This window comes from Trichoderma harzianum, assembly GCF_003025095.1.
Source record: "Trichoderma harzianum CBS 226.95 unplaced genomic scaffold M431scaffold_1, whole genome shotgun sequence".
NCBI classification, from domain to species: domain Eukaryota; kingdom Fungi; phylum Ascomycota; class Sordariomycetes; order Hypocreales; family Hypocreaceae; genus Trichoderma; species Trichoderma harzianum.
This window is the reverse complement of record NW_020209249.1, coordinates 3,837,681-3,865,361: the sequence shown is the minus strand read 5'-3', so window position 1 is coordinate 3,865,361 and position 27,681 is coordinate 3,837,681. Positions and strand designations below refer to the sequence as shown.

Below are 27,681 nucleotides of genomic sequence, written 5' to 3'. Positions count from 1 at the left end.
GGTTGTGGGTTTTGATATCAACAGACGTGTCAATGAGGTCTGATGGATGAGATTTGCTGGGGGGTTTTGAATCGTGAATGCAAACAAGGCTCAGGCTGTTTAATCAATGATGCTGTTTGACTTGTGGCTATGTCTCAATAGGTGACTGATTTAGTTATTGAGTTTGATTGGTTGGTTGTCTGGCTGAGCTGAGACAACAGCAGCAGAGCCGAGATGCATGCGTTGAATGTATCACTGAATCATCAAACCGTGAACCAACTTTCCAGATGGTGAAAATGGGTGGAGAAAGCGGGGATTCGCAGCCGTCTGCCGGCGATCCACTCTGGCCGCAAATCTCATCTAATCTCATCTCATCTCATCGTTCTCAGCCTTGTCTCGTCTCGTCTTTCTTGTCACAGCTGTTATCGGATATATAAGCCAGCGGTGATGAGGCAGCGAAACATTCTCGCAGAATCTCACATCATCATCCCCGAGTTCATGAAGAATCCCCGACTTTCACATATGCCTCGTTAGCTGCTTATCCGCCGAAAAGCTTCGCACCCTCCCCTGAATAAGCACCAAGCAGCCACGCCGCGGCATGGCGCGCTTCCCCGCACTGGCGATTGAATCATGATAGATTAAGAGGTTGGATGCCTGTACCTTGTTAGCTTGTTGCAGGTGCCTCATGCATCTCCTCGGTGCTGTGCTGCCTGGAGTAACATTCTCTGTATTGCTCTGTAATAATCATTTGATGTTTAAGGCACCTACCTATATAGGCTTCTATCCACTCTATAAAATAAAAATAAAATACCCCGGTTCCGGCCAGTAGCATCCGGCCATACACAGACAAAGGAAAAAAAAAAACATGTGATACTCGAGGGCCCTTAGATACCTTAGAATAACCAAATCAGTAATCCATCCGCACGCAAATCTTGCTCCCGGATTCCCAAAAAGCACACCTTGACGCCTCCTCCCACACCCCAAAAAACCATCCGCCACCAATTCATTCATCTAACCGAGTCTCTTCTGTTCTGGACCTTGTTATGTTTTAAAACTAGATTCCCTGCTCCTCTTATCGCTGACCCACTACTTAATTGCTCCGTGCCGCCCTGTCGTTCATCGTCTCCATTCCTTGTCTCGTTCCAACGTTCCGTCGCCCCCAAACTTTGTGTTGCTTCGTGCGACTATACAATCCGCCTCGATTGGGATTTGTTCCTTTCTTGTCTCGTTTCTTGTCTCGTCTTGAGCCTCTTTTCTCCAATTTGATAAAATATACATCTATTTCTGGCTTACACAATTATTTTTGTACTGGCGTGTCGCGTGCTTCTTCGATACCAAAGCTGTTCACAGCAACCACCAATTCTCTCCACTCACTTACTTACTTACTACTCTACTACAACTCATCCTTCTTCTTCAACACCATTATTATCATCGCCATCAACAACAACACAACCAGCATCTATCAGCCACAAGCCATGTCATGATCCATCACCGTCTTTGCTTGAAATCTCGCATCCCCATGGCGCTCCTCAATCCCATCTACGCCTTTATCGTGCCCTTCCTCATCGTCACCACCATCCCTCTGGCCATCTTCGCCGGCATCACCACCACATTCGCCTTCTCCGTCCTCATCTTCCGCGTCTTCGTCGTCTACCTCGACATTGCGCTCTCCCTGGTCTCGCAATCCCTGTCCCATCTCACCGAGAGCGCCACAAAGGCTCACCTGCGACCTCCGAGAACTCCGTCATCCTCGTCGTCTGTTCACAGCCGCAACAACAGCGTCAGCCCTTCGGCCTCGTCCACCTTGCTCAAGAGGCATCGCCGCCGCAGACCCAGTTCCTCCGTCTACTCGGCCGGGTCCGTGACTCCCGCCAGCGACATTGGGCTGGGCCTCATTCCCAGCGTCGGCGCCGAGAGAGATTTTGAAGGTGTCGGTGGATGGCGGCTGGGCGACGACGACGAAGCTTGGACAACCATCAACTCGCGCTCCGAGCTTCCCGACCGCTTGCATGATCGCAATCACCGGCGCACCTTGTCTGGAGGCCCAACCGGCGCGGCAGACGGCGGGTTTCTCATGATGAAAGGCCGCGCTCGTAGCCCCGAGAAGAGGATGGTGTCAACGGCCTCTCCCAACAGTTCAAAGGCTCGGGCGCCCTCAGCTCCGCGCTTGGGAATGCCTGGCTCCAACCAGACTGACAGCTACTTTCCCATGACGATGTCTTCCAAAGCAATCAAGAGGAACCTTCTTTAACCGCGGGCTCTGGTGCGGCACATGTTGCATTACGGTGAATATTAACGATATGACGAATATGGGAAACAGAAAAATTGGACTACAAAATTGGCCCCGGGATCAAAGGTCCAAGGTTTCATGACGGCAGATGAGTAGCCTGTCATTTATTTACTTACTGGCGGAAATTTTGGGTCAAGTGCGTTCTCATGAAAGGTATGGACGGATTGAACGGATATCCGATTTGGCGTTTACAGGCTGGGAGGGACATGGCATGCGATTGATTTTATAAATTATACTCTGGAATTTGACTTGGTTCTGCTCTTTTATTTTCTCTTCCTAGTATTCATTTAGCCATGATGAGACTAATATGATGAGATTAATACATGTTTGATCTTCAATATGTGACAATACTCGATCCTGCATGTTGTATCACACCTCCAATGATGATGTCTCGTGTAACAAGTATTCAACGCCGTGTCCAAACTAGCACTTTTCCAACTCCTCATAAACAATGAATGGTATCTTTCCCAAATCCCAAAATTCCAAAAACCAAAAGCCTTCCCCCCCAATCACAGCGTCTGCCAAAAGTAATTGGCGTAAAAGTAGCGCGAAAACTTCTTATCCATGTTCACCACATGCACATCGCCCTTCCTATCATTCCGCACCACCGCACGCGCCCACTCCCCATCCTTTTCATCACGCTCAATCTCAATACCTAGGCTGCGATACACCTTGAGCCGCAGCAGCACCTCGTCATCAACGGGATCCCGCCTGCGGCCCTCCTCGGAGCCGTCGACGCCCTGGAGCTCCAGCTCTTGCAGCCGGGCCGCCAGGTCGGCGGCCTGCTGGGCCAGGCGCTCGGCCTCCATCTCGGCGTCGGAGGCGGCCTTTGCGACGCGGAACTTGTGCGTGTCGAGGCGCGCAATGGTGGATGCGTGGTCAGCGGACGAGTGGGAGGAGAGGAGCTCGTCGTGCTGGGCGTTGATGGTGTTGAGCTGGCGCGCGAGGCGCTTGAGGGTTGAGTCGGAGTCGCGGACGTGCAGCTCGCGGGCTTGTTGGAGCGTGGAGAGGGACTCGGCGATGCGGCTGACGGCGAGCTTGTCGGGCTGGATGTTGAAGTTGTTGATTGTGTGGTGGATGAGCTGCGGGCGAGTCGGTCAGTCAGTTTTGGGGCCATTGTTTTTGTGTTTCTGGGCAAATAGCATACAGTGGCTGGATCCTCAGCGAGAAGCATTGTGGCGGCTGTTTAATGGATTGGAAGCTATTGCTTTTTGTCTGTAGCTTGTGATTTGGTTGCGTGTGGTAGCAGAAGATTAAGCTAGTTGGTCAATCAGCGAGCGAATGTTGCAATGTCCAAATGCTAAATAACGAAGCTCTCTAAAATCTGTCGCCCGGGACGACCAACCCCCCGTGCCGTCAATAAGCCACACCCCTCCGAACCCAAAACGTCATTCCCAGCTCAGCCACACCCGCAACGCTTCCCCCACCAGCCACACTCCTCGGCACAAGCTTGTTTTACCATGAGGCCAAGCCAAGCCGCATTGGCAAACTCACGAGACCAAGCAATCATCCTTACGCCAGCAACTTCGATCAGCTCTTCTTCTAGCTGTCTCTCCCCTGCTGCTCTATATCTCTCTCGTCTTTTCTCGCCCCCTCCCTCGATTCCCCCCCCTTCTCTCGGCTTCCTACTCAGAGGGACATTGATTCTCTTCTTCTCTTGCGCCACCCTCTCCCTCTCGATCGTTTGACGCTTTTCCTTGAGCTAAAACCGACTCTTTTGCGCCGTCGTCATACAAAAGTTCCGTCGAAAACCGCCAAAAATGGTCACAGAACTCCCCTGTAAGATGGACGCTCCTGTCTCTTTCCTCGGCGCAAACAGCTGCAATTCCAGCCTCTTTGTCCAAAACCATCGCGCAGAAAAGCCCATCACAGAATTACAGCATAGCTAACTAATCGCCTCTTTCAAAATGACAGACGCCCTCGACGCAGAGACGTTCGTCCCTCCTCTCCGATTTCGCATCGTACGATACATCCCCAGCTAAAACTAACACCGTATAACCACACAGGCCTCTGAACCCTTCAGAGCTAAGCGTCTTGCGCGCCCAGTTCGAGAAAGAAGGCGAAATGGTCGGCGTCCAGACCAAATTCAACTACGCCTGGGTTCGCAATCCTCCCCCCTCTCAAACAAAGAAATGAAGACTCACAAGAAGCGACCTTACCAAATAAACAGGGCCTCGTCAAGTCAAACAACCGCAACGACCAGCAACTCGGCGTCCGCCTCCTCTCCGACATCTTCCGCGTCTCCCCCGAGCGCCGCCGCGAGTGCCTCTACTACCTCGCCCTCGGCAACTACAAGCTCGGCAACTACGGCGAGGCCCGCCGCTACAACGACCTCTTACTCGAGAAGGAGCCCGCCAATCTCCAGGCCACCGACCTGCGCCAGCTCATCGACGACAAGGTCGCCAAGGAAGGCCTGCTGGGCGTCGCCATTGTTAGCGGCATTGGCATCGCTGCTGGTGTCGTGGGAGCGTTTTTGCTGAGGAATGCGAAGAGGAGGTGAAATTCGCCTTGATATATGATACGATACGGGGGCATGAAATTCGAAGTATAAACGATATATGAAGAAAGAAAAGAAAACAAGCAAGAAAAAAAATGGTAAAACGAAACGAAAAAGCAGGAGGTTTAATGAAGGGGAATTACTGAGACCCAAACTAAACTACTGGTCCAGTAGGACCAAGGAGCCGTCAAACAAGAAAGAAAAAAAATCACACACCCTTCTCTCATTTTTATGCTTCTGAAAGCTCATACTTGCATCTTGTCAATGGGCTATCAACGAGCATGATGGAGACACCTCTTCTCTATCGTATGCGATGGAAAACGGCACTGAGGCGATCACTTATACCCTGCGCCACTGCCATAATGAGGATGTGCCATGTCAGCATGAGTTGTGCCGCGCAACATTGAGCACAGGCAAGCAAGTTCATGGCCCAGTTCATGGCATCTACATGCTCAAGGAATGCTTGGTTTTCAATGGATATACAAATTAAGTGTACGATATTATATACTATACGATAGCTGCAGCATCCAGCCAGGCGGTCGAATCAGAGTCTAGCATTGTCATTTCGATTCACGCGCGCGTCATGTTCAAGTTCCAAGTTTTGAAAAAAAGGAAAATAGAGACTGTAAAATCAAACTAGCTAGGAAATACGACAAACAAGCCTAGACATACCATCATGTGTTGAGACGTCAATCACACGACTTAAAATACAACAGTTGCGGTTTCAACCCTCCTCCAGCCATCCATTTGCTCCAGTCAAATTCAAATCCGCAGTCCGCTGCTCCATCCAGACAGGTAACAAAGAGCTATCCGAAAGGCGTGCTGAGAGAAAAAGACCGGAGACGCAGGGTATTTTCGGCCATATCTTGCCCGACATAGATTTCAAAGGAAAGCGTAAGTGTGACGATCGTGTAGGGAATGAATAATGAGTGACTTTTCGCACGGCGGCCCCAACCCTCCCAACAACTGCTCCAAAGGCAGGGGACAACCTGATATTAACTGGCGACTTTCTCTCCCTCCAGAGCATCGCCCTGCCTGCCCAGTCCCATAAGACCCTGGCAAGTAATTAGACGCTGCCCTCGAGAGGAGCAGCCTCAGCCCTATCCGGCCGCGACCACCATACCAAGTCAAAGTTTTGCAATGCTTCATAGTCCTGCACTTTCTCCATGCTGCATGACCAGTTTTCATAACAAAGTTCTTTCCTTGCCCACCCTTCTGGAAGACAAAACTTTTCTTGGCGGCGATTATACGAGTTTATGATTAAAATAAAGTGACGAGAAGGCGGCGACAAAAAAAAAAAACAAAGAATCGAAAAGAGAAAAGGAAAGGCGTCGAGCAGATATTGTATGGACATCATGGATATTCTGATATTGATCGTGCAGGAAAGCAATTCGCAACTCGAGATCGATCGGGCGGCGGGACCACTGGCCGTTTATCGCAGTGAGAATCCCTTTCGCTTGCCTTCCTTCTCTATCGGCCGCCCGCTCTCGACGCGCTGCTTCTTGTCCTCGAGCTCCAGGCGCTGGCGATCGAGTTGCTCCTTCATCTCCCGGTGGCGAGCGTAGAGCTCCTCCTCTGACTGCTTGAGCTTGCTCTCCTTCTCCGCCACCTTCTGCTGGAAGACCATCTTCATCTCGGCCTCCATCTTGGCAAGCTTCTGCTCGTGCAGGGCACGCTCCTCCTCTTGCTTGACAGCAGGGTTGACCTCCTTGAAGACACTAGGATCTTGTGAAACACCCATAGCAAGCAGCTTGTCGGTTCTGTAGTTCTCATACAGGTTGTTGTTGGTGTGCTCCTTGAGCTCCTCCATGTGTGTGCGGATGAGCATCTGTCGGAGCTTGACAAAGTCGCAGTGCTCCTCGTTGTCGACCTCAATGATACCCCATGGGTAATCACGTCCGCGGACCTTGCGGCCGTCGGCGGTCTTGATCTCGTTGGTGGCGCCAACAACGGCGAAAGGAACCTTGGACATGATCTCGTTGTTCTCGGCAATCGTCTCCTCGTCGTCGAGCTCATATCGGGGACCCTCGAAAATCTGGATGCCGTGGTGCTTGATGTCGGCCAAGATCTAGAAACGTACTAGTTAGCAAACCCAATCATCATGAACGCTGAAAAGGGGAGTGACTCACTCGGGCTTTGAAGCTGACAATTTCCTCGTCCGTCAGGGTGTCGGACTTGGCAATGACAGGGATCAAGTTGACCTTGGTGTGGAGACGTCGCATAACCTCAATGTCCAGAGGCTTGAGGGAGTGGCCAGTGGGCTGGATGAAGAAGACACATGCGTGAATTCGGTTGTCAACAATGTTCATTCGGTTGACCTTGTTCTCAGCATCGAGGTAGGCATCGAAACGCTGCTCAATGTTGTCGACAATGGGGCGCCAAGACTCATCGTTGTTAACGAAGTCGCCAAAGCCGGGGGTGTCAACAACGGTCAGGCGCAGACGAACACCGGCCTCCTCAATATCAGCGCTGATGGACTGGATGGTGACAGTCTTGGGAATAATATCCAGGCTAGGCGCCTTGCGCTCCTTGGGAGGGTACAAGGAGGTGTTGAACAGAGTGTTGACCAGAGTCGACTTGCCCAGACCGGACTCGCCAACAACCATCACATTGAAGTTGAAGCCCTTTCGCACACTCTTACGGTGCCACTGGTTGGGAAGGTTGGCAAATCCAACATAGCCGGTCAGCTTTCGTCGAACAATGTTCTTGTTGTCAGAAACAGCAGCTGGGGAGGCGGCTATTGTACTCGTTAGAAACATTGCTGTGTTGGTAGATAGGACAATGGGACGCAGAACGTACCAGGAGGTGGCGAGGCAACGCCCTGTGGTGAATCGGCACCGTTGGAAGCTAAACAGACAAATGTTAGCCTGTGGTTTTGAATACTTTGTGATATTAACTATGCATGGTGACGAGGCAGGAGGGCAGGGCATAGGCTTCTGACTGGAGAAATCAGATTCTTGGCTTCCAACCGAGGTCGGCGGGTTTGTATTCCAAGAGCATGATCTCGTCGACTGGTCAGAGCTTGGGTCGCCATCCGATCCCACGGCAGGCTGTATAGGGCTTGAGTATAGCTCATCGTAAGACATGGGGCTCCATGGTCCAATTCTGGGTGGTTCGTCGACCTCCAGCATGCTGCGGTAGCGGCGAATGGCTGCTGGGACCAAAGTAGGGACCGAGAACTGGACGGAAGCATTTTGCACGGTTGACAAACCGCTCAGTCGCTTCGTTGCTTGAGCCTGAGCTGCAACTTGCTCCAAAGCAATCATCGCCGGCGTCAGAGCGGTCTTGTCGAGCTGGAGGCTGCGGGCCCGCGATTTGACATGGTGTACCAGATCGAAAGTCATGTCGGGTTACGAAAGTCGGATATAAGGAATTTGTACTTGAAGCAACGGAAATGTTGATTTTGCCCAAAAAAGCGACCCAAGAAACAGTAGATGGCGAGCAACGAATGTGGTTACGGAGAGCAAGACGCGAAATTTGGTGGTGTGGGAAAAAGGAGGCGCCAATGCTTTTGTGTTGCCCAAGCCCGCTGCCGTGGTGAAGTGCCTCGTGGCACGTCCAGAATGCCTCCTGCCCCCTCCTCGTACTCGTGGACGGGACACGCATGGCCATGCAGAGCTCAAAGAAAGAGAGATTCTTACCCATATTGATGTATAAGGAGCGGCCGAAGGAAGTTTAATAAAGAATGGTAAGAAGGCACGAGAGTCTGCGCGATTGGTTAGCTGTTGAGGCCGTCTCAGGGAGGAGTAGCGCAGCCAAACGGCCAGGAGCCACGAGTGGACAGCAGCTTCGTTGGCCTTCAGGGCCCGGGGCAACTTGCGCGCGTAGCAGATGGAAGCCTTCGAAAGAAGCAGATGCTGCTCGCGCCTGTCTGCTCCGGGGCTGCTCTGAAGGCATCGCGGGCGTTTGTGCACGGGGAATTCGACTCGAACAATGGGAGCGACCTACCAAGGAGAAATGCGCTGAGACCCTAGCAGATAACGACGCGTGTCAATGGGTTCGAAGAAATAGGATTAAGAGGCAGAAACGACCGCGGTGAATTGAAGGACAAATGTCAAGATGCTCAACCAGTCGAAGAGGAAGTAGCAATGACGGAGAGTGAAGAAGTGAAGTGCAATGAGGCCAGTTGAGGACGAGCAGGAGGAAGATAATTTCGGGGGTGATGACGGGGGGGAATTTGTGCTGGTGCTGGTGCTTGGTGCAGCAGCTGCTGGCCAGCGTCCCAGGGGCCCGACTCCACAGGCTGGTGAGTACCGGTACGGGGATGAGTGCAGTGGCTGCCGCGGAGCTCGGGGTATGAGTACCTCTGCTCGTACCACGGCTCCCAGCTGCTACTGTATCTACTGCCAAGGTAATCCCGTTACCTGGTGCTAATAAGGTACGCTACAGACCTGTGCCATTACATTACAGTAGCTCGTCCAGCAGTGCTCGCTTCAATCTGGCGTGGTCAATATGGCAAAAGGGGGTGCATTAGCAAGCTAGGCCGCGACGGGGCTAGTCTTCCAGGGGACCGATGGCCTGGCGCGGTGGTCATTTAGCAGAGGTGCAGGGCATGGCTCGCCGTTGGGGGCCGCTGATTGGCCGCAGGCTTTGATTCCGCACGAGCCACAACACACCCGCTGTGTGGCGCTGCGGCGGATCGGGCTTGGTCCAGGTACCTTTTCTGGAGTAGAGACGCGATGCTGTTCACAGTTTGAGGGGCCCCCAATTGAGCGGGTTTGTTTGTACCTTGGCTTGAACCCTGATCTGGCTGAAGAAGAAACGCCATGCAGGTGGTGGATCGAGGCTTGGGCGGGATCAAGAGCAAGAGTCTGGCAAATTTGAGGCCTTGTCTCGTCTCGGAATGCTCGAGTCAAATCTTAAGGGTCGCATGACGGACGGCTTGGGTATCTCGCTGATACGACAGGCATGGCACGAGTGCGAGTACTGGTACACCCGCTCCCGGTAGCACCTAATGTATATCACTTAATTTCAGGAGCTCCAGGCGTTTCTTTTCCAGATTGCTCCGCACGCTCGCTACTCCTTTGTTCGTATTACTGCCGGCCACCTGTACATGTACTCGCAGTAACAGTACCAGTACCAACGCCGCATGCCGTCTTCATGCTCATAAGATACCTGCTATTTATAGGCTGGCAAAAGCTCATCTTCATTTGCTTGCCTGTTTGCGCTGCACAAGGGACTCGACACAAACGGGTATGAGTACAGACATGGCGGGACGGAAAGCTGGCAAGCTGGATCAGACACTCCCGAAGGCTTCTGTGGACTGAGACAGTCTCCCTGCTTGCTTGTGCCTTCTTTGGCACCGTAGACGGCCAGAGAAATTAACACGCGTGTTTGACTGGATGAGAGAAAACAATGGTAGTGCCACCAGCAGAAAAGTAGCACCGCCGTGAAACAACCAAAACGGCTTCGCTGGCAAACCAGAAACCTGCCGGGAACTGCCTACATCCTTGCAGAGGCTAATATCCGACGCGGTGCCTAATAACACGAAGGGGCAGAGTGTTGCCTATTTCGGAATTGTAGGGTAAATCGTTCCATCAGCCGTGATGAGCCAGTATAACCCGGCAAGTACGAGGATCGTTGATGTCTTGGGAATAGAAAGAAGCTGGGGAGTGTTTCTACTGAGATCTGTATTTAAGATTGATTATCTATGGATTCTGCAGCACCTGAATCTGCTGTCGAGAGCCCACTTCAGCACTGATCCACAAAGTGGCCTTGTTCACAAATGTACGGCGTATTGTACATACATGGACTAACACCCAAAGTTGCAGCCCTTTGGATACACAGACGGATCTCGTATATTGGCCATACATACATTGATAAACCATTAGTCTTACCCATAACTGAGGGAGTGCATATATCACCTGCAGATATACGATAGCCATACAGAAAATGTTTCGTCGGGTGCTGCTAATTCGACTCTTTGTGGTGAGACACACACGATCGACATGCAATATCAGAGCCGCCCCACACGACAAACAATGCCAACCCCCACATGATGAACAAGACAAAGTGGTTCTTATTGATGGCTCTGCTGACTGTACTCGGATGGAGCAACATGTGGATTATCTGTGAGACGAGCTGTAATAAACATTCCTTCAAGCTTAGTATATAAGCGCACTGCCTCCCAACTACCTTCATCTGACTCCATGTTCGTCGTTCTGCTTAGACACAGTCCTATAAAAAGCAGACCAACACTTGGTATTCTCGCCCCTTCTCAGAACTGGTAGGTGGCATCACAGGAACATTCTCGACATGGCCGTGGCCCATCATGACTGGCCGGCGATGCGGAGGGGCGACATCGTATTCCAGCCTCCCATCTGCAGCTAAACGTCAGCGAGACCAACCACCGCAACATGATGGGCTAGCCTGACGTTCTGCATTCATTCCGTCCATTGCAACAATACCGCAAAGTCCGCCCTTCGACGGAAGCCTGCGTTTGGTCGTATGTGTACCATCTACTGCCATGGAAATCTCTTCGCAACATACATTCACATACGAGGTAAATGCATATACGGAGCTCTGTGTGGGTCTGGATCAGGGCACACAGACGCTGAGGCATGGGCTCCCAAGTTCGCGATAGCCGAGCCTTGTCTGCCCTCTCCCCAGCTTGTGATAGACTTTGGAGCCGCACGATCCGTTCCGAGGGTCCTCGGTATCATGGCAAGGCCTGTTGTGCGTTTATGTAATGGTGAGTGCCAGTTTTAGTCTATTCACGTATGTGCAGTCCAGAGTCTCCCGCCACTCAGCCCTATCTGGCCGATACCGAGATACTGCTTTTGTATATACGAGTTGAAGTAAGTAATCATACCATAGAAATAGGCTCCCGAAATATTTTTACAGATACCATGCCCTCCCGGAAACCCCCCAAAGCATGTCCATTTTCCTTGTCCGTCATCATCCTCTTAAGCCGAAGCGGCAGAAACCGCAGCTTGCTGGCTGGCGAAGAATTTTTTAGATTCGGCACATCTCTCATTCTTGCATGCGGGACACCGCAGGCCCATCTGCAGGGAGCACGCCTGGCCGGAAGTAAGGTGAGACTTTGCGAGGTCGGCGAGCGCCTGGATGAACACGGGGCTGCCGTTAAGGCTGTCCACCCGCTTGACAGTATCTGTGTGCCCACTCTCACCAATGACTTCAATGTCAAGCTCGTACAGCGTTTCAATGTGATCAGAGGTGAATGCGATTGGAATAAGAACCAAGTCTTTTTGGCCTTTTTCGATATAGTTCTCGACTGTGTGAGAAGTCTGAGGACCCAGCCAAGCCTTCGGACCGACCTGCGACTGCCAGCATAATCTGTAAGGGTTAGAGAACTTCAGCCGCTCCATCACGGCTTGAACGGTGGCAGCAACTTCGCCCGGGTACGGATCGCCTGTTTGATCGGTAAGCTTGAGAAGGATGACGAAAAAGGGACGCAAGCATAAGTCATACCTCTGTTGACCACATCCATGGGCAAACTGTGAGCTGAAAAGAGGAGAACGGCATTGCGCCTCCGCTCCTCGGGGTATTCGGCTAGCTTTGCCTCAATGTTCTGAGCAAAAGCTTCCACAAGGCCGGGATGAGTGGGCCATCGGTCAATGACACTCCAGGTAATGGTACCATTGCCAGTTTCCGACGCCTTCTTGCCCTCCAGTCTATGCCGCCACTTCCATAGCTCGTTAAGACTGCTACCAGTTGTGGAACAAGAGTACTGCGGATATTGGGTGAATGCGACCGCTCTGCCACCTTTTCCATTTCCAAAGCCGTCGGCTAACAGCTTCTGATACATCTCCTCGGTCAATGGGTCTGCATAGCGGAAAGCGACGTACGGCTTGTGTGGCGCCGTCTCGGGACAGATCTTGTCCAGGATCTTGCACATTTCCTCGCTCTGGTATTCTGACCATTTTCGAATCGGGGAGCCACCTCCGATGGCGTCGTACTGCTTTTGGATCTTTGGTGTCCTTCGTGCTGAGATCAATGGCCCGATGTATGATTGAAGTCTGCCCAAGGGAATCAGGTCGCCATCAGCCTAGTATATTCCACCTTATGATTAGCGCATTGGCATTGAAGAGTGCATTGAATTCAATTGTGCATACAAAAAGTCGACTTAAAAATTCCCCAACCTCGTTAAGCGTCGAAGGTCCGCCCATGTTGAGAAAGACCATGGCTGTTGGTCCCTTGGAGCCAGTCGCATCTTGCGTCACAGGATGGACCGGCGTGGCCAGATGTCTAGCATGGTTGTTGAGCTGCGAGAGGCCAAGAGGAGCTGCCGCTCTCCTTGACAGTCCCTTGGAGAATTGCTGTGTAGTAAGCCTTAACGCCATGTTGAGATGCAAAGATTGGGTGGTTAAGGAGAGAAAATTCGGAGCATTGCGGGAAGAATAAAAGAATCGAATACCCGTCGAACAATGTCAGACACCGATGCGCCGAGATCACTGAGGCAAGCTCCGAGAGTGGCAATCGAGCACTGGGATGACGCCCTGTTAAGACACTACCCGAGGCCTCGGTGGTGTATCGACTCGGTATATGCTCGGCAACAAGTACCCCTCTAGCAGAACCCGAGCCAGCGTCCACCAATAAGGCTGTCGGCAATTTGGATGAGCTGCACGTGACTTCGCGGATCCCTGTCGCATTCTGCCTAGGCTTGTCGCGTTTGCCTGAGAGCTTGTTCGGCGCATCCACTTTGACCCGCGTGGTTGCCTGGCTCTCACTGTCTTTAATATGAGTGGCTGATTGTCTCGTTCGGTGAATGTGAGAAGAGAAGAAAGAAAACATAAGAAAAACAAACCAATTTTATTACTTTCGTTCAATTGAAAATGGCAGACAAACAGCGGGATTGGCGGAGGGAAGAAAACGACGAGGATGACGAAGGAGAGCAGGAGCTTGACGAGTCTGTAAGTCGCAGCAGTGATTCCTAGTATCTAACCTAGCTTGACACTGAAGTTGCCTCTCTGACACGATCTCATCTAGAACTTCAAGGCGCAGAAAGATGCGGTGCTGCTGGCCATTGAAGTCAGCCCGTCAATGCTTGAACCTCCTCCCGCTTCTAGCTCTAAGAAGGCTGATCGGGACAGCCCGGTTCAAGCTGCGCTGAAGTGTGCCCACCATCTGATGGAGCAGCGCATCATTTCTAATCCCAAAGATATGATGGGAATCCTTCTTTTTGGCACGGAAAAGACCAAGTTTCGCGAGGAGAAAGATGGCCGCGGTGGGTTAGGATACCCGAATTGCTATCTCTTCACTGACCTCGATGTTCCCGCGGCCGACGACGTCAAGGCATTGAAGGCACTGGTTGAGGATGAAGACGATGAAGACGAGGTGCTGAAGCCGGTTACCACTGATGTTGTTTCCATGTCAAACGTGCTCTTTTGCGCCAACCAGATATTTACCACAAAGGCTGCCAACTTTGGCAGTCGGCGACTGTTCATCGTGACCGACAACGACGACCCACATGCATCAGATAAGGCGGCGAGGTCCGCTGCTGCTGTGCGAGCAAAGGATCTGTATGACTTGGGCATTACAATCGACTTATTCCCAATCACAAGAGGAGAGTCAAAGTTTGACCTTGGCAAGTTTTACGATGTATGTCTTCTCATCTCATTTTGTGACTTCTTTTGCCACGCAGCTGACAAATGCCAAGGACATCGTATATCGTGATCCCAGTGCAGAGGCCAATGCTACAGAAGTCCGAACATCTAAATCTGGAGATGGATTGTCTCTTCTAAACTCGCTCATCTCAAATATCAACTCCAAGCAGACGGCCAAACGAGCATTATTTCATCTGCCCTTTGAAATTGCGCCTGGACTTCGGATAACCGTCAAGGGCTACAACATTGTGCAACGACAAGCACCGGCCAGAACGTGCTACATCTGGCTTGACGGAGAAAAGGCCCAGATTGCAACGGGTGAGACAACAAGAATTGCCGAGGATTCTGCAAGGACTGTCGAAAAACAAGAGATCAAGAAGGCCTACAAATTTGGTGGCGAGTATGTATATTTCACACCCGAAGAACAGAAGAACCTCAGGGATTTCGGCTCGCCTATCATTCGGATTATCGGATTCAAGAAGCGCGACATGTTGCCTGTCTGGGCAAGCGTGAAGAAATCCACCTTCATCTTCCCAAGCGAAGAGGATTATATTGGATCATCCCGTGTATTTTCAGCCCTCTGGCAGAAACTACTGAAAGACGAAAAGATTAGCCTCGCCTGGTGCGTGCTTCGGTCCAACGCACAGCCTATACTTGCTGCTCTGATTCCTTCGAGGGAGCAATCCGACGAAACTTCTGGGACTCCATATCTACCCGCGGGCCTGTGGCTTTATCCTCTCCCTGCCGCAGATGACCTGCGAGAGATTAGCGCCGACCGCAGGATTGACTGTTCAGAGGATCTCAAGACAAAAATGAGAATAATTGTCCAGCAGCTCAATCTTCCAAAGGGTATCTACAACCCGTTGAAGTATCCAAATCCGGCCCTTCAGTGGCACTACAAAATCCTGCAGACCCTAGCCTTGGACGAGGAGGTACCGGACAAGCCGGAAGACTTGACGGAGCCGAAGAACAAGGCGATAAGCAAACGTGCTGGGGGCTATTTGGAAGACTGGGCCGAGACGCTGAAAGACGAGACCGACAGAGCCGTCAGATCTAGGTCTTTGAAGCGAGAGGCGGAAGATGACACCTCAGAGCGTCCTGCAAAGCAGCGAAAGCCGGCTGCAGAGCGACCAAGCGGATCCACATTCAGCATGGCACAGCTCAAGCTTGCCGTCGAGAGCGAAGGCCTCTCGAAAATGACAGTGGTACAACTAAAGGATGTTGCCGGTGCCCGGGGTCTCAGTACGAGCGGCAAGAAGGCGGATTTGGTGGAGCGGATAGAGCAATGGGTTGAGGAAAACAGCTGAGTTTCTTGCTTTTTTATTTCTTTTGTTTTCGTGTACTATTTGATAATGACATGTACCACTATGAGCCGGGGTTTGAGAATCTAGGACGGGATGCTGCTTTGTTTTACAATTCTGATGAGATTCACTTACATGGACTCTTCACTTGGCACTCTGCGGCCATGTTTGTGTAAGTCCCTTAGTCTAGTAGGTTAGTACTACTGGGTACCTACCAGAGGCGATGCTGTTGCCACTTGGTCATGGTATAAGATGAATGTATATATGCAGCACAAAAGAATAAGATAAACACATAAATGAATGACGAATTGATAATTGCCGACGATGCAAATACAAATGCAATGCTTTTGACGACAGTTGGACACATATGGCATCAGCAAGTACGAAGTACGCGAGCCGAGGGTCCATGTTTCCCTGACGCGTTGGCGCTGGGCTCACGCCCCTCACCAAACTCGCACCCCCAGCATTTCTTTTCTGCCAGGTCCAGGATCGCAATCCGCAATCCACCATCAACAATTCCGCAATGGTCACCACCAGCGGACCCGCTCTCACCGTCACCGAACCACCGTCTGTTTATCCCGTCTCTGCATCAAGATCAAGAGCTCGACTCGGCCCAGTTCCCGCAGAGCCTCTGCAGCGCGCAATCGCCCACGCCATCGGCCTTGGGCAGACGGTCCATGGACTTCCTCGCCAGCTTCAACTTCCGAGACGAGGAGCCCAGCAGGCTCGACAGCCAGCCGCATGCCTCTATTGAGGAATTGCAGTCGCAGCTCCGTGATGTCTTCAGCGGCAAGGTCAGCGAGACTCGGGCGGAGCGTGTTGCGACAAGGCTGGACCTCGCAGCGGCAGCCCAGTTGACGCTTGGAGTGTCGGAGGGCGATGGTCATGCGCTGGAGGGGCTGAGCAGGCTGGATCCGTCGCTGGGAGGAGCTCAGTCGACGGGCGAGCAGACGGGCCGTGTGGTGCGCGTGAGCGACGCTCTGCTGAACCAGCCGGCCGACGATCCAGTGTTGCAGAGGTCCATTGCCAACCACCTCGTGGCTGCGGTTGGCCAGGTCGACGGAAGTGAATGGGCGGTGCGGGAGGTGTCGCGAGCAACGCAGGACTGGGTCTTTTCGTATGTCTGCAAGGGCTCTATGCAGCACTGGCAGCGACAGCACAAGAGCCAGGTCAAGCCACCGGTTGCTGAATACTCACAGAGAGAGATTGATCCTCTGTTAGCAAGTGAGCACATGATCCCATACGTTCTGGTAAACTTTCTCTGTGTGCTAACATAGCCTTAGGTCGGCCTGCCTTTGACTGTCGAGGATCGCTCATCATATCCTTTTCTCGAAATAGTAGAGCTATATTCATTGACTATGACCACATTCCGCTCCACCGCACAGTCGCCCAACTCGCAACCTTGTTCAAGCCTCCGCCTCCACGACGTCCTCTCCCTACCGTAGATAAACAGCCTAAGACGCCAAATGCATCGAGGAAGAAGAGAGATGCCGACAAAACGCCTGGTGGTGAAGGCAACAAGTCGAGGAAGAGAAAGAGGAAAACAGGCGATGCTGGGGCCGCAGGTGAACAAGGTGTACTCGATTCTCAGGACGCCGCCGCTGTTCAGATAAGCCAGCTTCAGTTAGGAGAAGGGAGCGGCAGCTCAACTGGCCAGCAGCAGCATGCTCAGGATGTGGCAGCAGCTGCACAAAACTCGGCTGCAGGGCTGCTCACCATCAACGTCTCGCCCGAGGAGGCGGAGCGGCGTCGAAATGTCGCCATGGTCATGCTTCAGGGTGCTGGTGTTGATCCAGACTCTCTTTCCCCGGAGCAGTTCAACATTTTTGCAAATCAATCCCCAGAACTACAGAAGGAGTCGCTTAATATGCTGGTTAAGTACGGTGCAGAGCGTCTTCGCATTGTACATCCCGGCAACAAGGAGGGCTCTGCTCCGCCTTCTACCTCAAATCCATCATCTACTTCTGCGACCCAGAGTAACATACAGGGAAGCTCATCTGGCCCGGTCACTACTAATGAACTGGTGCTACAAACCTCCACTCCTACAAACAAGAAGAGCCGAAGGAAGAACAAAGCGGCGAATGGTGAGGGCGAAGAAGCAAATGCAGGCTTAGAAGACGCCGGAAGCGCCAAGAAATCGAGACGAAGGGGGGGCAAGTCGAGAATTGCCTGTGCCCAGTGTAAACAGCGCAGAGTCAAAGTAAGACAACAAACAACACATTTCTTATCTGGTTCGATAGATTTGTTGATACTAACGGTATACATCTAGTGCCCGAGAGAAACACCAATATGTAGCGGGTGCCGTGAGGCGGGTTTGATCTGTGAATATGCCGCCCCCAAACCAAAGAAAGTGAAGTCCAACGCCATCATCACAATAGAAGATGAGCAAGATGGGGAGGAAGAGGATGAACAGGATGAGGCCGAGGTTGAATTAGATGACGAAACACTACCAGAAGACCAGCAGCTTCATGAAGATGCAGAGGGTTATCCTGAGCTGCCCGACAATTCTGTACACCACCAAATGCCAATTGGAGATGTGTTGGCCAACAACATGGCTGCTACTGCTACTGACTGGGAACAAAATCACGTCCCGCACGACTATTTCAACCATACAAACATGGGCGTCTCCGAGGCAGGCTCTTCGCAACCCTCACAACAGAGCAGTATGCCGCTGTCGGATTTAATCCTGCCTCACGGACGCCAGTACTACCCCAACGTTCCGGCATCTGAGGTGCAGGACCAGACGCAGACGCAGACGCAGACGCTTACACAGCCAATGGCTCATGAACGCATGAAAAAGCCAACCAAGTCGTCAGCAAAAGGGTCTGGGCGTAACGCAGCGACTAGGAACACTAATCAAGAGGACAGACACAGCTCCTTGAATACCACGGCAGCTTCGGACTGGTCTAATGGCGGCAACCCAGTTACTCAGGCGGCAGCGGTTGTAGCAGCAGTCGTAACATCGATGCAGAACCAGACTCCCCAGGAGCCCGCCTACGGAATAGCAGACTCATCTGGCCGGAGCAGTGCTTGGCGGTCCACGGCGATGCCCCAGGCGTTGGAGAATTCTCAGCAACATAATGTGGCTGCGGCATCACTTCAACGCACTGGAGCTGTTTCGCCAATGAATGTTGTTTCACGAGCCACGAGCAGCCCCCGGACGGGCAAGCGCCAGACACGAGGTGCGGTTCACGAGACATCAACAACAGATGCCTTTCAGAGCCCAAACATGTCGGATCCAAAGCAGCAACAGCAACAGTCAAAAACTCATGGGCAAGGACTACAAGCGCCAGCTGGCATGGCTGGCTCTGGGACGTATAACAGCTACGACCGTTATTCTAGCACCCGAGCGCCAGAAGCAGCTTCAACCGACAGAATTACATACGAGCCATATTCATATCAGAGAGATGCGACCAACACCACCTCGTATACGAACTATGGCCACGGTTCACATGCCGCGACGACAACGACGGCCACTGCTAGCATGCAGGCGCCAACGTCAGTCTCTGCAGATCGCTCAGGCTCACATGCTTATGGCTCCTACGCGAATACATCCCGAAACACCTCACATACCAACCAGACATCCCACATGGCGCCGAGGGGAAATGCACAAGCACAAGACTTTAGTAACAATAACTCGGACTTGACACGTAATTCCCGGCAGAACTTCAACTCCCGACCACAGAGTTCGACGTCCAGGCCGAGCCAGAATGCAGCGAAGCAAGACCGAAACTATCCCGCTTACTCATCGCAGATTCAGCAACAGCAGCAGCAGAATACTCGCCAGCGTGTGGCTCAACAGCAACAGCAGCAGCATGCACAGCAGCCATCCCAGCACCAGGCGTGGTACGGCTTCAACGGCCAGTCGGGAACTGGCTTTGCGGCTACTTCTGGTCATGGCTCAAATTATAGCTGGAACATGCCAGGTGATTCATGAGATGGCTTCTGTGACGAAGGCAAAGAAAAAAAAACTGGTCGGCGTAGGAGGTGGATTTTTCTTCCATTGATTTTTAATGAGGGAAGCGTAGAGGATTTGGGTTACTGTATACCTTCAGAGGGGGTTTATACCCAGTTGGAACTGACATCATGGCGCGAATGGAGTTTTTCTTCTCTTCTTAATTTGCTCTTCCTTTCCCCCCTTGTTACTTTGACGTGGCCTGGCTTTTCGCTTAGCGTGAGCTTGAATAAAGCTGGGGTGTTATCATGTTCAACTGTTTGATAACTGTTTGACTTCCCCCTCTTTGCTACAGCAGAGATGCTTCTAAACTTACTACTTGTACATATTTCTTATCTAGGGAGGGGGAACAATCACCCCGTCGGGCAGAGATATCATGAATGAGATGCAAATGCTGCAGAAGATGAGGATACGAATGAGACTAGCCATGGTATTATTGCCATTAGGGAAATTGTTTTTGTGTGAACTCGCTTTGTCATGATATTACTATGATGATGCTCTCCAAAAGGTTAGCTGAAATCCATTAGACCACCCTCCCATAAACCCTGATGTTGATCCATTATCCCCGTACCATGCCCCATCTAGCTCAGTAAAACCAGTAGAAACGTTGAGTTTCTAATTCCCAAAGCACCAAAACCAAACCATAACAAAGCAAATATAAATCCAATAAATACATAAAGGGAATAATAATTCATGAGGACATTTCGCCACTCTTGACTCGTAACTGTTTTTCATTCTTCTTTAATTCTTCTCCTGAGTAATAGGCTCCTCATCAGCCTCCCCAGACTCAGCAAACTTGCTAAGCTTGCGAAGTGCTGCGCCGTAAAAGTACAGCAGCCAAATACCGATAATACCAATAACACTCAACCCACCAAGGAGACTCGTGCCCTTTGCAACACCGAGATTGTGAAACAGCGGATGCGCAAACAAGACACTTCCACAAGCAAGCGCGCTCCGAAAGAAGTCGTTTGCAGCAAACAGACTAGCAGCGTATTTGGGATAACTGAGCGGGATGTAGACGAAGATGGCCTGCATGACGATGAATACCGTAGCGCCGTAGATTGTGATGCCAATGGTGGGCACGATCCAGTGGATGGAGGCGCGGGCGGTCCACGCGAAGAGGAAGAGGCCGATGGTGGGGCCGACGGAGGCGGGCAGGGCCGGGATGAGCCGGTCTTCCTGGACGGGCCAGCCGAATTTCTCGATGCGGGGGTTCATCCAGTAGTAGAGGTAGGCGGTGTAGACTGCGACGCCGATGATGCAGGAGACGAGGATGCAGAGGAAGACGAGGCCGACTTGGCCGAGGTTCATGCCGTAGAAGACGGGGTAGACGAGGGGGAAGACCTCGAAGACTGTGAAGGTTAGTATTTATTTAGTTGGAAGGATATATAAGAGTGAGCAAAACTTACATGAATAGTAGATGCCGTAGATGATGGCGGTGTACACCTGGACGAACAAAACGGCGGGATCCTTCATGGTAATCTCAAGGGGCTTGATCAGGGCGTCGAGGAAGATTTGGCCGGGGTGCAGGTTGTGCTGGTCAATCTCGCTCTGGGACATGAAGCGCTCGTTGCCGGTGAGCTTGCGCAGGCGGCGGGCGCGGCGGAGCAGGATGTTTGCGCTGCTGGTCTCGGGGAGGAAGAGGAACATGCAGACGAAGACGGGAGCAGAGGCCCAGAGGGACTCGAAGAGGGACCAGCGCCAGGACTCCGCGGGGACGGCGAAACCACTGAGGAGAGGACCCAGAGCAGCTAAAGAATAAAAAAGTTAGCTATGAGAAGACAAAATAGAATAGGATGAGAAGAGGAGAAGGGGGGAATATCTTACGTCCACAGTAGGCTGCAGCGACCCAGGACATCATGGCATAGGGGAGAGCCATCAGGCTGTACATGTCACCAAGAGAAGCACCGCCAGACGCCAGACACGGCGATCCGAAGAAGCCCTGCAGGAAACGCAGGACCATGAGGCCGGGGTAGTTTGGCGCAAAGGCCGTCGGGATGGAGATGATGACGAACAGGAACATGGTGACGATGTACACGGGGTTACGTCCGATCAGCGGGATCTCACTGAGCGGGGAGAAGATGAGCGGACCGATGCCGTAACCCAGGACGTAGATGGACAGACCAAGCGTGGCCTTGATCTCGCTGACACCAAAGCGCTGCATGATGCCGCCCTCGGAGGTGGTGTAGATGGCAGACGTGGTGTAGACGACAAAGGTGTATAAGCAGATGAGGATGTTGATGCCGAGACGCTTGTTTCTGCTCCAGTTGTACGGGTTGTCGGGGTCATCTGTGTAATACCAGTCGACGAGGATGGCGCCGTCCTTTGTCGTCTGGGGCACGATGGGAATAGACTTGACCTTTTCCAGCTCGTGCTCTTCATCCTCACGAAGTCTCCGCGCCGTCATGTCGCCCAGGTCTGAGTGTTGTACATGCTCGTGTGAGCCGCCGTAGTGGTCGTGATGGTCTTCTGAATGCCGTGTTCGGGGCTCTGTGGGTGCCTCCTCATCCTTGGGGGCCCGAGACGGGGGTGGAGATGCATCTCGGCGAGTGCTGCCGTTTGACGGGGTGCGTAGGATGCCGCCCGTCTCTTTACCCTCGGCGGCTGTGGAGGCATCTGATGTAGATGTGTTGTGAGATGTGAGGGGGACGCCGTTCATGAGTTGGACCCAGGGCTCTGGGAGAACGAAATCATCTTTCTCTTCAGGATACTTGAGATATCGCTTCTTTGTAACCCAGCGAATGAGCTGCCCAATGGCGGCATCGCGAATGAGGTCCGCCATTGTAGATGAGGGATTGATTGTGTTGGTGATAATCGATACAATTGAGCGTAGATGAGTGTGTAAGTCCGGTTTATGATGTATATATATTATCGATTTAGTCGTCTAGTTGTCGACAAACACCGAGGCCTGATGGTTGTTTATATATAAGACAGTAAATTATGAGCGTATCAAGCTGTTTAATAAACAATCAGGGATATAAGAGGATATAAGAGCAAGTTCGTGTGATCTCAAGCTCTCTCTCTGCTCAGGAGTAACCAAAGTTTCTGGAATATCTTGTAGTCTGACTTCCCGGTAGTAAATGGCCACAAGCTTTCCTCTTATATCCCCCCCGATTTGCGTGTCTCCCCAAACTCCATTGCGCAAGTTTGAGTAAAAGCCATTCGGCTCCACACCAGCTCGCTCTTTGATCTGTAATCCAGCCGTGTGTAAGAGGCTGTTAGCAAGATCCCGGAGAGATTCGCACGGATTCCATAGCTCTGGGACTTTGATGCTCCATCAGCCCTAGCTAGGTTAAAGGTGAATGGAGATATGGATCCTGCCAGTAACCCATGCCAAGCGCAAATGCTAAAAAGCTGTGCAAGGGGGTGTCAGCGCAAAAACTGTCAACCCCACCGGCTTTCTGCTTGGACATGTGGGATGTTACAAAGCATGCACGCATCATAGCATCATCCTAGAGCACGCCGAGTGACGCCGCCCCGAGGATGTGGACAAAGATTGCAATCTAGCATTCACTCCTTTTGCCTACGGCACACGGACTTTTGGGGGTTAAGCTTAGTAAAGCCCGGCATTCGATCGGACACCGGAGGTATTGGGATCCATCGAGGCTGAGGATGGGCGTGAAGAGTTTGCTGCGGGCACAGCTCTTCCCTGAACTGGTCAACACTTTCTCCTAAGCCCGAAGTGCGATTCGGCCCTGGAGATTGAGTGAGAGATTCGCCTTTTGGAGCTTTGGAGGCGTGTTGGATTCAAGGGCCCTGGGGGGTGAAGCAGTTAGCTAATTGGCCGACCGGCGAGACTAACAAGTGCCGGCTGGGTCGAGCAAGGGATTAATTTTGCTGTAAAATCAAATTATTCTAAGCGGGAAAAAGAAAAAAGAAAAAAAGGTTTGCCGTCTAACGGGCAACGAGGCTTACCAACCAGCGACTCAGGAAATCCGAGGGTCAGAACTCAACCTGTCAAGACAACGGCCTAGCGGGCGGATTCCCGAGGAACTGGGCGTCGGCACTGACAAGAAAATGATGCGCAATCTGGCTTAGGCAGCGACCCAAGTCTAGTGCAGATGGAGGCAATAGATTGGGTCTTGGTGAGTAATGCAGCGAGATTAGGCTTCGGAGTAAGGCGACGGAAGCAGATTGCAACAAGATGCATGCCAGATGCAGGATGACGTGCTGGGGGTCGGTCTAGACTCTAGAATCTTCAGATTTGCTGAGATAACCTCGACCCGGACCCTGGAACAATACATTGGACGAACAGCCAGAATCAGATAGGCGATTGCGAGTATCCCTTGAAACTTGACAAATGCTCCAGTAGGCTATTTTTTTTTTTTTTTTTTTTTTTTGTCATTTTTCTTTTGTTAATAAGAATGAGTGATACCATGGATTCCAAGCGATTCCATTTATTTTAACGATATACATTTTTTTTTTTTTTTTTTTCGTAATTCCAGCTCTCAACTCCGAGGCAAATCTTGCCCCCCGGTTCCGACCCGAAGATCAACGTCAGATTTTGAAACTGGACGGGCTCAACAATTGAAGCCGCCGAAACTCTGTTTGATCCTTCAACTCGTATCATTTCGCCGGTCGAGGAGAAAAAACAGACTTCAAGCTTGTTCGTATCATACGGCTAATTTGCCCAAATTGGCAAACGCTGTTGCAATCAGCGTCATCTTTGCTTCAATCTCCCTTTTCTTCTTCCTTCTCTCCTCCTCGCTCTCGCACTCGGTTTCATTTGTCCGCCGCGAGGAAGAGCAAAAAGCCGCCAAAAAGTCAAGGCTCCAACATGTGGCAGTGAAGTCTCTCCTCCCGTCTTCCATCCTTCGAAACAAACAAGTTAATCATGACTCCATTAGATCCCGCTAGTAAGCCCCCCCCTCCCGTCCATGCCCAATCGGAAACCGCTTCGTTCAAGCCTAATTAGTAGCCACTCACGCATTAATAATTCCTCATGGGACTTGTCAGCCACCGTGACGATTCGTCGTCTTTCTGTTGCTTCTCTCATTCGATCCTTCAGCTCTAGTTCCGTGCCGTTCAAATTCCTTTCTGAGCATCTGGGTTCAGAGAATATTCTGATTAGTGACTTCACCGGCGGCAGGGGAGCCACGTTGCTCGCCTTGCCCTGTTGGGTGAGTCCGGCGAGTCACCTCGGAGTGACGATAGGCCGTCCTTTGTCATCTTTGACTCGTGGGACCCATCGTCGTGATTCGCATTGCTTCTATTGTATTTTTGTACCCTGGTCGCCAGGCCCAAGGCGCCGGTTCCCGTGCCGCCCGATTCTCCCGGGCGTAACATTGGACATCGCCGGGGTTGGTTGGTTGGTTCGTTTCTTGGTTGACTCATCTCATCTGGCCCTGCAGATGTTCCCCAACCGGGCAATAGTCTTGATAGCTGCTTCTGAGCTGTTGAATTTTCATCCTTAGGTGCTCGTGCAGTTGCCAGATTAGGAATAATCTCAAGTCTGTATCCGGGCATTGACTCGTCGGAGCTCGTCCAACGGGAAACTTTTCGCATGTCGCTAGGATATCGGCACTTTGGTGTTAATCTGCCATCTAATCTGTCATTACCAACTGCCCTCTTCTCCTTATAAATGCGACCTCCTTTCTCCGATCGGAAATAGAATCCTCTGCTGATAAACCGTATATCAAAATGGCCGAGTCCCTTCACTACGCGAGATGTTTGACACACGCTGGTTATCATTATCACATAATGGATACCTTGTAGACATGCCTTCCGGGGATCATCTGGATTTTCACTGCAGTCCCAGTCCGTCGATGGGGGTTCTTATTAGATCTACATGCGCTCATGGCGTCGTGGTTGGAGTTTTGGACCTCCACTGCGAGGCTAGTTTCGAAATCCTCTTCTGCTGCAGAATCCTGCGCACACTCTTGGCCGTATCTTCGTCGCCCGTGTTGAGCAGCGAATCCACCACAGGCCAGACCCGACCATCCTCTCTCGTAATCGCCTGCTCGACCAGGACGCTGATCCATCTCAATGATCGGCTCTTCGTGATCCCGCCGGCCATGGCCTGTTTCACGAATCGGAACGCCAAGTCCATCTCACCAACCTCTGCGCACCTCGTAATCAAGGTACTAAAAGTCGCCGTGCTTTGAGTCGGGTCGTCATCTTCTGAAACCTGGTCCGCATACTCCTTTGCAAAGTACTTAGCCGTAGCCTCGTCAGCGCTATGGATGATTAGATTCTGTAGCATCCTTGCATTAGGCGGCTCCACGTCACAGAGCGTCGGCAGGTCTCGGTATAGAGATAACGCTTTTGCGCTGCCGTGTGCTTCTGCGATTGATTCGACCACCGCAGCTGCGGCCGCGCGAGGCACAGGACGGGCACGGGCTGCCTCCCGCACCACTGCCTCGGCGTTATCCAAGAGCTCCGGACGGCTTCGGACTGCCTTGTGCAGCGTCCTAGTGTAACCGCGTCCGATCCTTATCCCGTTTTCTGACATGATGGAGAGAGTTCGTATCGCTGCCGCCAGGTCTCCGCTACCGGCAAAGGCCTCCACGACGGCTTCGTAGTGGTAGGGTTGGGCTCTTGTTCGCTGTGACACCATATCCAGTGCTTCTGTGGCAAGCTGCGCGTCTGCGTTTCTAGCCGCTGTCCCTAGCACGTTCTCAATGATGCCATCCGACGGCTGCACGAGGTGGTTTTGCACCACTGATAACCAGCCAAAGAGAGTTCCCGCGTGATGATATGCCTGGCTACACACATCCAAAGCGTAGTATGTTAGGTTGATGACCATGGGGTCAGTGCTACCGGCGAGATTCTTGCGTCTATAGAGAAGTTGCAGCATTTCATCCAAGAATCCGAGTTTCCCAAACACTAAAATGAAAATGTCGTAGACCCAGGGGTCAACCTTGGCCCCTTGCTCAATCATCTCCGTTAGCTTTGCATACGCCAGCTCGTGCTGGTCGTCTCGCAGCAGTCCTATTGCAATTGTCTGCTTTACCGGCGTGTCGGTTGGAAACCAGTACTCTTGCATAATGTTTCGAATCTCCATCCGCAACACGTAGTCTGGGTGATTCATCAACGCTCTCAGGGCGGCGTTGCATAACTCCGCCGTTGGCTTCATCCCCTGCTGCTCGACCATGTCGTCCAGGATTCGGCGCACGCCGTCAACGGAGCCTCGAGGATGAGCCATGGCATCCATGAGGCACTCGTAGATGAAAGGGGTAATAGGTTGATTCTCGACTCGCATGAGATGCTGTACTAGCTGAACTATCCGTAGATGCTGGTCCACTTCTTGGTTGCTGCTGGCTGGCGTCCATTTTCTCATTTCTCGAAGTGAAGCCAGTGCTGCTAAAATCTCTTCTGTTGTGCTGGCTTTGAGTGTCTCCTCTGATGGTGCTGCGGGGGCAAGAAGTCTCGCTCTCCAGGATCTTGGCGTGGCATCTGTGAGGCTGCCATCCTTGGTTTCCTCTCTCTGTTGCGCCTCGCTTGCCTGAGAACCTAGCTGAGAAGATCCATGATCTGATACCCCATTCCCTGATGCAAAACTAGAACCTGCTTCGTAGCATCGCACATGCAGTGGCCTTGCCCTGGAAGCACACTGTCGCCATCCCGCTGATCGTGTGCAAGACAAGCTCTGTCGATGAATCGCCGTCCGCAGAGCCAGTTTGTCAAAGGACGGGCATAAGCAGCGCCATAGCCCGTCATAAAGCAATTTGCCTCGCTGCATTTTCATTCCACTGCAAAACGCAGCTTCAAATCCAACCAGAGACCGTCCTCACGCCTGTTGTGTCGTTCAATTTGAGGCATTCAGAAGAATATTTTGGCGCGGAAAGGTTTCCGACGCTGGCAATGTACCCGTACCGCACAAAGCACGTACCGCAGTACTTTCGCAGCCGGGGTCATGCACATGGCGGGGTTCCTCCAGAAAGCTTGCTGACTTAGCACATATCCAGCTTCCAACTCGCAGCCTCACCTCCAAAAATAGAGCCACAAACCCTTTTTATCCTCACGCGACAGCTGGCCTTGCCACCGAGTAACGACATACAACAACCCTCCTCGCGCTCTGCCCAATAGAGGCATCATCACCAATCATGGTACGCTCTTTCCTTGCCCTGTCCGTCTCCCTCGTAATGCTGCTA

At 51.9% G+C, this 27,681-nt stretch overlaps 11 protein-coding genes across 11 annotated transcripts; 6 read left to right on the top strand and 5 right to left on the bottom strand.

Annotated features, from left to right (window-relative positions):
- Window positions 1–1,498: 1,498 nt before the first annotated feature.
- On the top strand, window positions 1,499–2,230 carry M431DRAFT_1140 (hypothetical protein; the record flags this gene model as incomplete). The annotated part of the gene is made up of 1 exon (XM_024911892.1): window positions 1,499–2,230. The coding sequence occupies one exon, from the start codon at window positions 1,499–1,501 to the stop codon at window positions 2,228–2,230; it is 732 nt and encodes a 243-aa protein (XP_024780897.1).
- A 548-nt stretch (window positions 2,231–2,778) lies between these two features.
- M431DRAFT_477591 (hypothetical protein) lies at window positions 2,779–3,443 on the bottom strand (the record flags this gene model as incomplete). Its single annotated transcript, XM_024915581.1, has 2 exons — window positions 2,779–3,351; window positions 3,417–3,443. The coding sequence occupies 2 exons, from the start codon at window positions 3,441–3,443 to the stop codon at window positions 2,779–2,781; spliced, it is 600 nt and encodes a 199-aa protein (XP_024780896.1).
- A 284-nt stretch (window positions 3,444–3,727) lies between these two features.
- Window positions 3,728–4,119, top strand: M431DRAFT_538392 (hypothetical protein; the record flags this gene model as incomplete). The annotated part of the gene is made up of 1 exon (XM_024921032.1): window positions 3,728–4,119. A coding segment is annotated over one exon (230 nt), but the record flags the coding sequence as incomplete, so codon positions are not given.
- On the top strand, window positions 3,771–4,769 carry M431DRAFT_105444 (hypothetical protein; the record flags this gene model as incomplete). Its single annotated transcript, XM_024911580.1, has 4 exons — window positions 3,771–4,048; window positions 4,184–4,202; window positions 4,276–4,369; window positions 4,440–4,769. Exons 1-4 carry the CDS (start codon window positions 4,030–4,032, stop codon window positions 4,767–4,769), a joined length of 462 nt encoding a protein of 153 aa, XP_024780894.1. The 5' UTR covers window positions 3,771–4,029.
- A 1,307-nt stretch (window positions 4,770–6,076) lies between these two features.
- Window positions 6,077–8,767, bottom strand: M431DRAFT_206266 (hypothetical protein). The gene is made up of 5 exons (XM_024913395.1): window positions 8,715–8,767; window positions 8,408–8,472; window positions 7,566–7,613; window positions 6,896–7,503; window positions 6,077–6,834 (listed from the first exon to the last, which is right to left on the bottom strand). Exons 2-5 carry the CDS (start codon window positions 8,409–8,411, stop codon window positions 6,199–6,201), a joined length of 1,296 nt encoding a protein of 431 aa, XP_024780893.1. The 5' UTR covers window positions 8,412–8,472; window positions 8,715–8,767; the 3' UTR covers window positions 6,077–6,198.
- A 2,904-nt stretch (window positions 8,768–11,671) lies between these two features.
- Window positions 11,672–13,069, bottom strand: M431DRAFT_477588 (hypothetical protein; the record flags this gene model as incomplete). Its single annotated transcript, XM_024915580.1, has 3 exons — window positions 11,672–12,138; window positions 12,198–12,774; window positions 12,842–13,069. 3 exons carry the CDS (start codon window positions 13,067–13,069, stop codon window positions 11,672–11,674), a joined length of 1,272 nt encoding a protein of 423 aa, XP_024780892.1.
- Window positions 13,070–13,561: 492 nt separating this feature from the next.
- Window positions 13,562–15,639, top strand: M431DRAFT_73518 (hypothetical protein; the record flags this gene model as incomplete). Its single annotated transcript, XM_024922136.1, has 3 exons — window positions 13,562–13,639; window positions 13,716–14,327; window positions 14,386–15,639. 3 exons carry the CDS (start codon window positions 13,562–13,564, stop codon window positions 15,637–15,639), a joined length of 1,944 nt encoding a protein of 647 aa, XP_024780891.1.
- A 671-nt stretch (window positions 15,640–16,310) lies between these two features.
- M431DRAFT_489994 (hypothetical protein) lies at window positions 16,311–19,570 on the top strand (the record flags this gene model as incomplete). Its single annotated transcript, XM_024916747.1, has 3 exons — window positions 16,311–16,857; window positions 16,917–17,833; window positions 17,903–19,570. The coding sequence occupies 3 exons, from the start codon at window positions 16,311–16,313 to the stop codon at window positions 19,568–19,570; spliced, it is 3,132 nt and encodes a 1,043-aa protein (XP_024780890.1).
- A 759-nt stretch (window positions 19,571–20,329) lies between these two features.
- M431DRAFT_71199 (hypothetical protein) lies at window positions 20,330–22,370 on the bottom strand (the record flags this gene model as incomplete). The annotated part of the gene is made up of 3 exons (XM_024921870.1): window positions 20,330–20,940; window positions 20,998–21,339; window positions 21,416–22,370. The coding sequence occupies 3 exons, from the start codon at window positions 22,368–22,370 to the stop codon at window positions 20,330–20,332; spliced, it is 1,908 nt and encodes a 635-aa protein (XP_024780889.1).
- Window positions 22,371–24,311: 1,941 nt separating this feature from the next.
- M431DRAFT_206054 (hypothetical protein) lies at window positions 24,312–25,192 on the top strand. The gene has a single exon (XM_024913393.1). The coding sequence runs from the start codon at window positions 24,466–24,468 to the stop codon at window positions 25,000–25,002; it is 537 nt and encodes a 178-aa protein (XP_024780888.1). The 5' UTR covers window positions 24,312–24,465; the 3' UTR covers window positions 25,003–25,192.
- A 190-nt stretch (window positions 25,193–25,382) lies between these two features.
- Window positions 25,383–26,867, bottom strand: M431DRAFT_73459 (hypothetical protein; the record flags this gene model as incomplete). Its single annotated transcript, XM_024922130.1, has 1 exon — window positions 25,383–26,867. One exon carries the CDS (start codon window positions 26,865–26,867, stop codon window positions 25,383–25,385), a length of 1,485 nt encoding a protein of 494 aa, XP_024780887.1.
- Window positions 26,868–27,681: the final 814 nt, after the last annotated feature.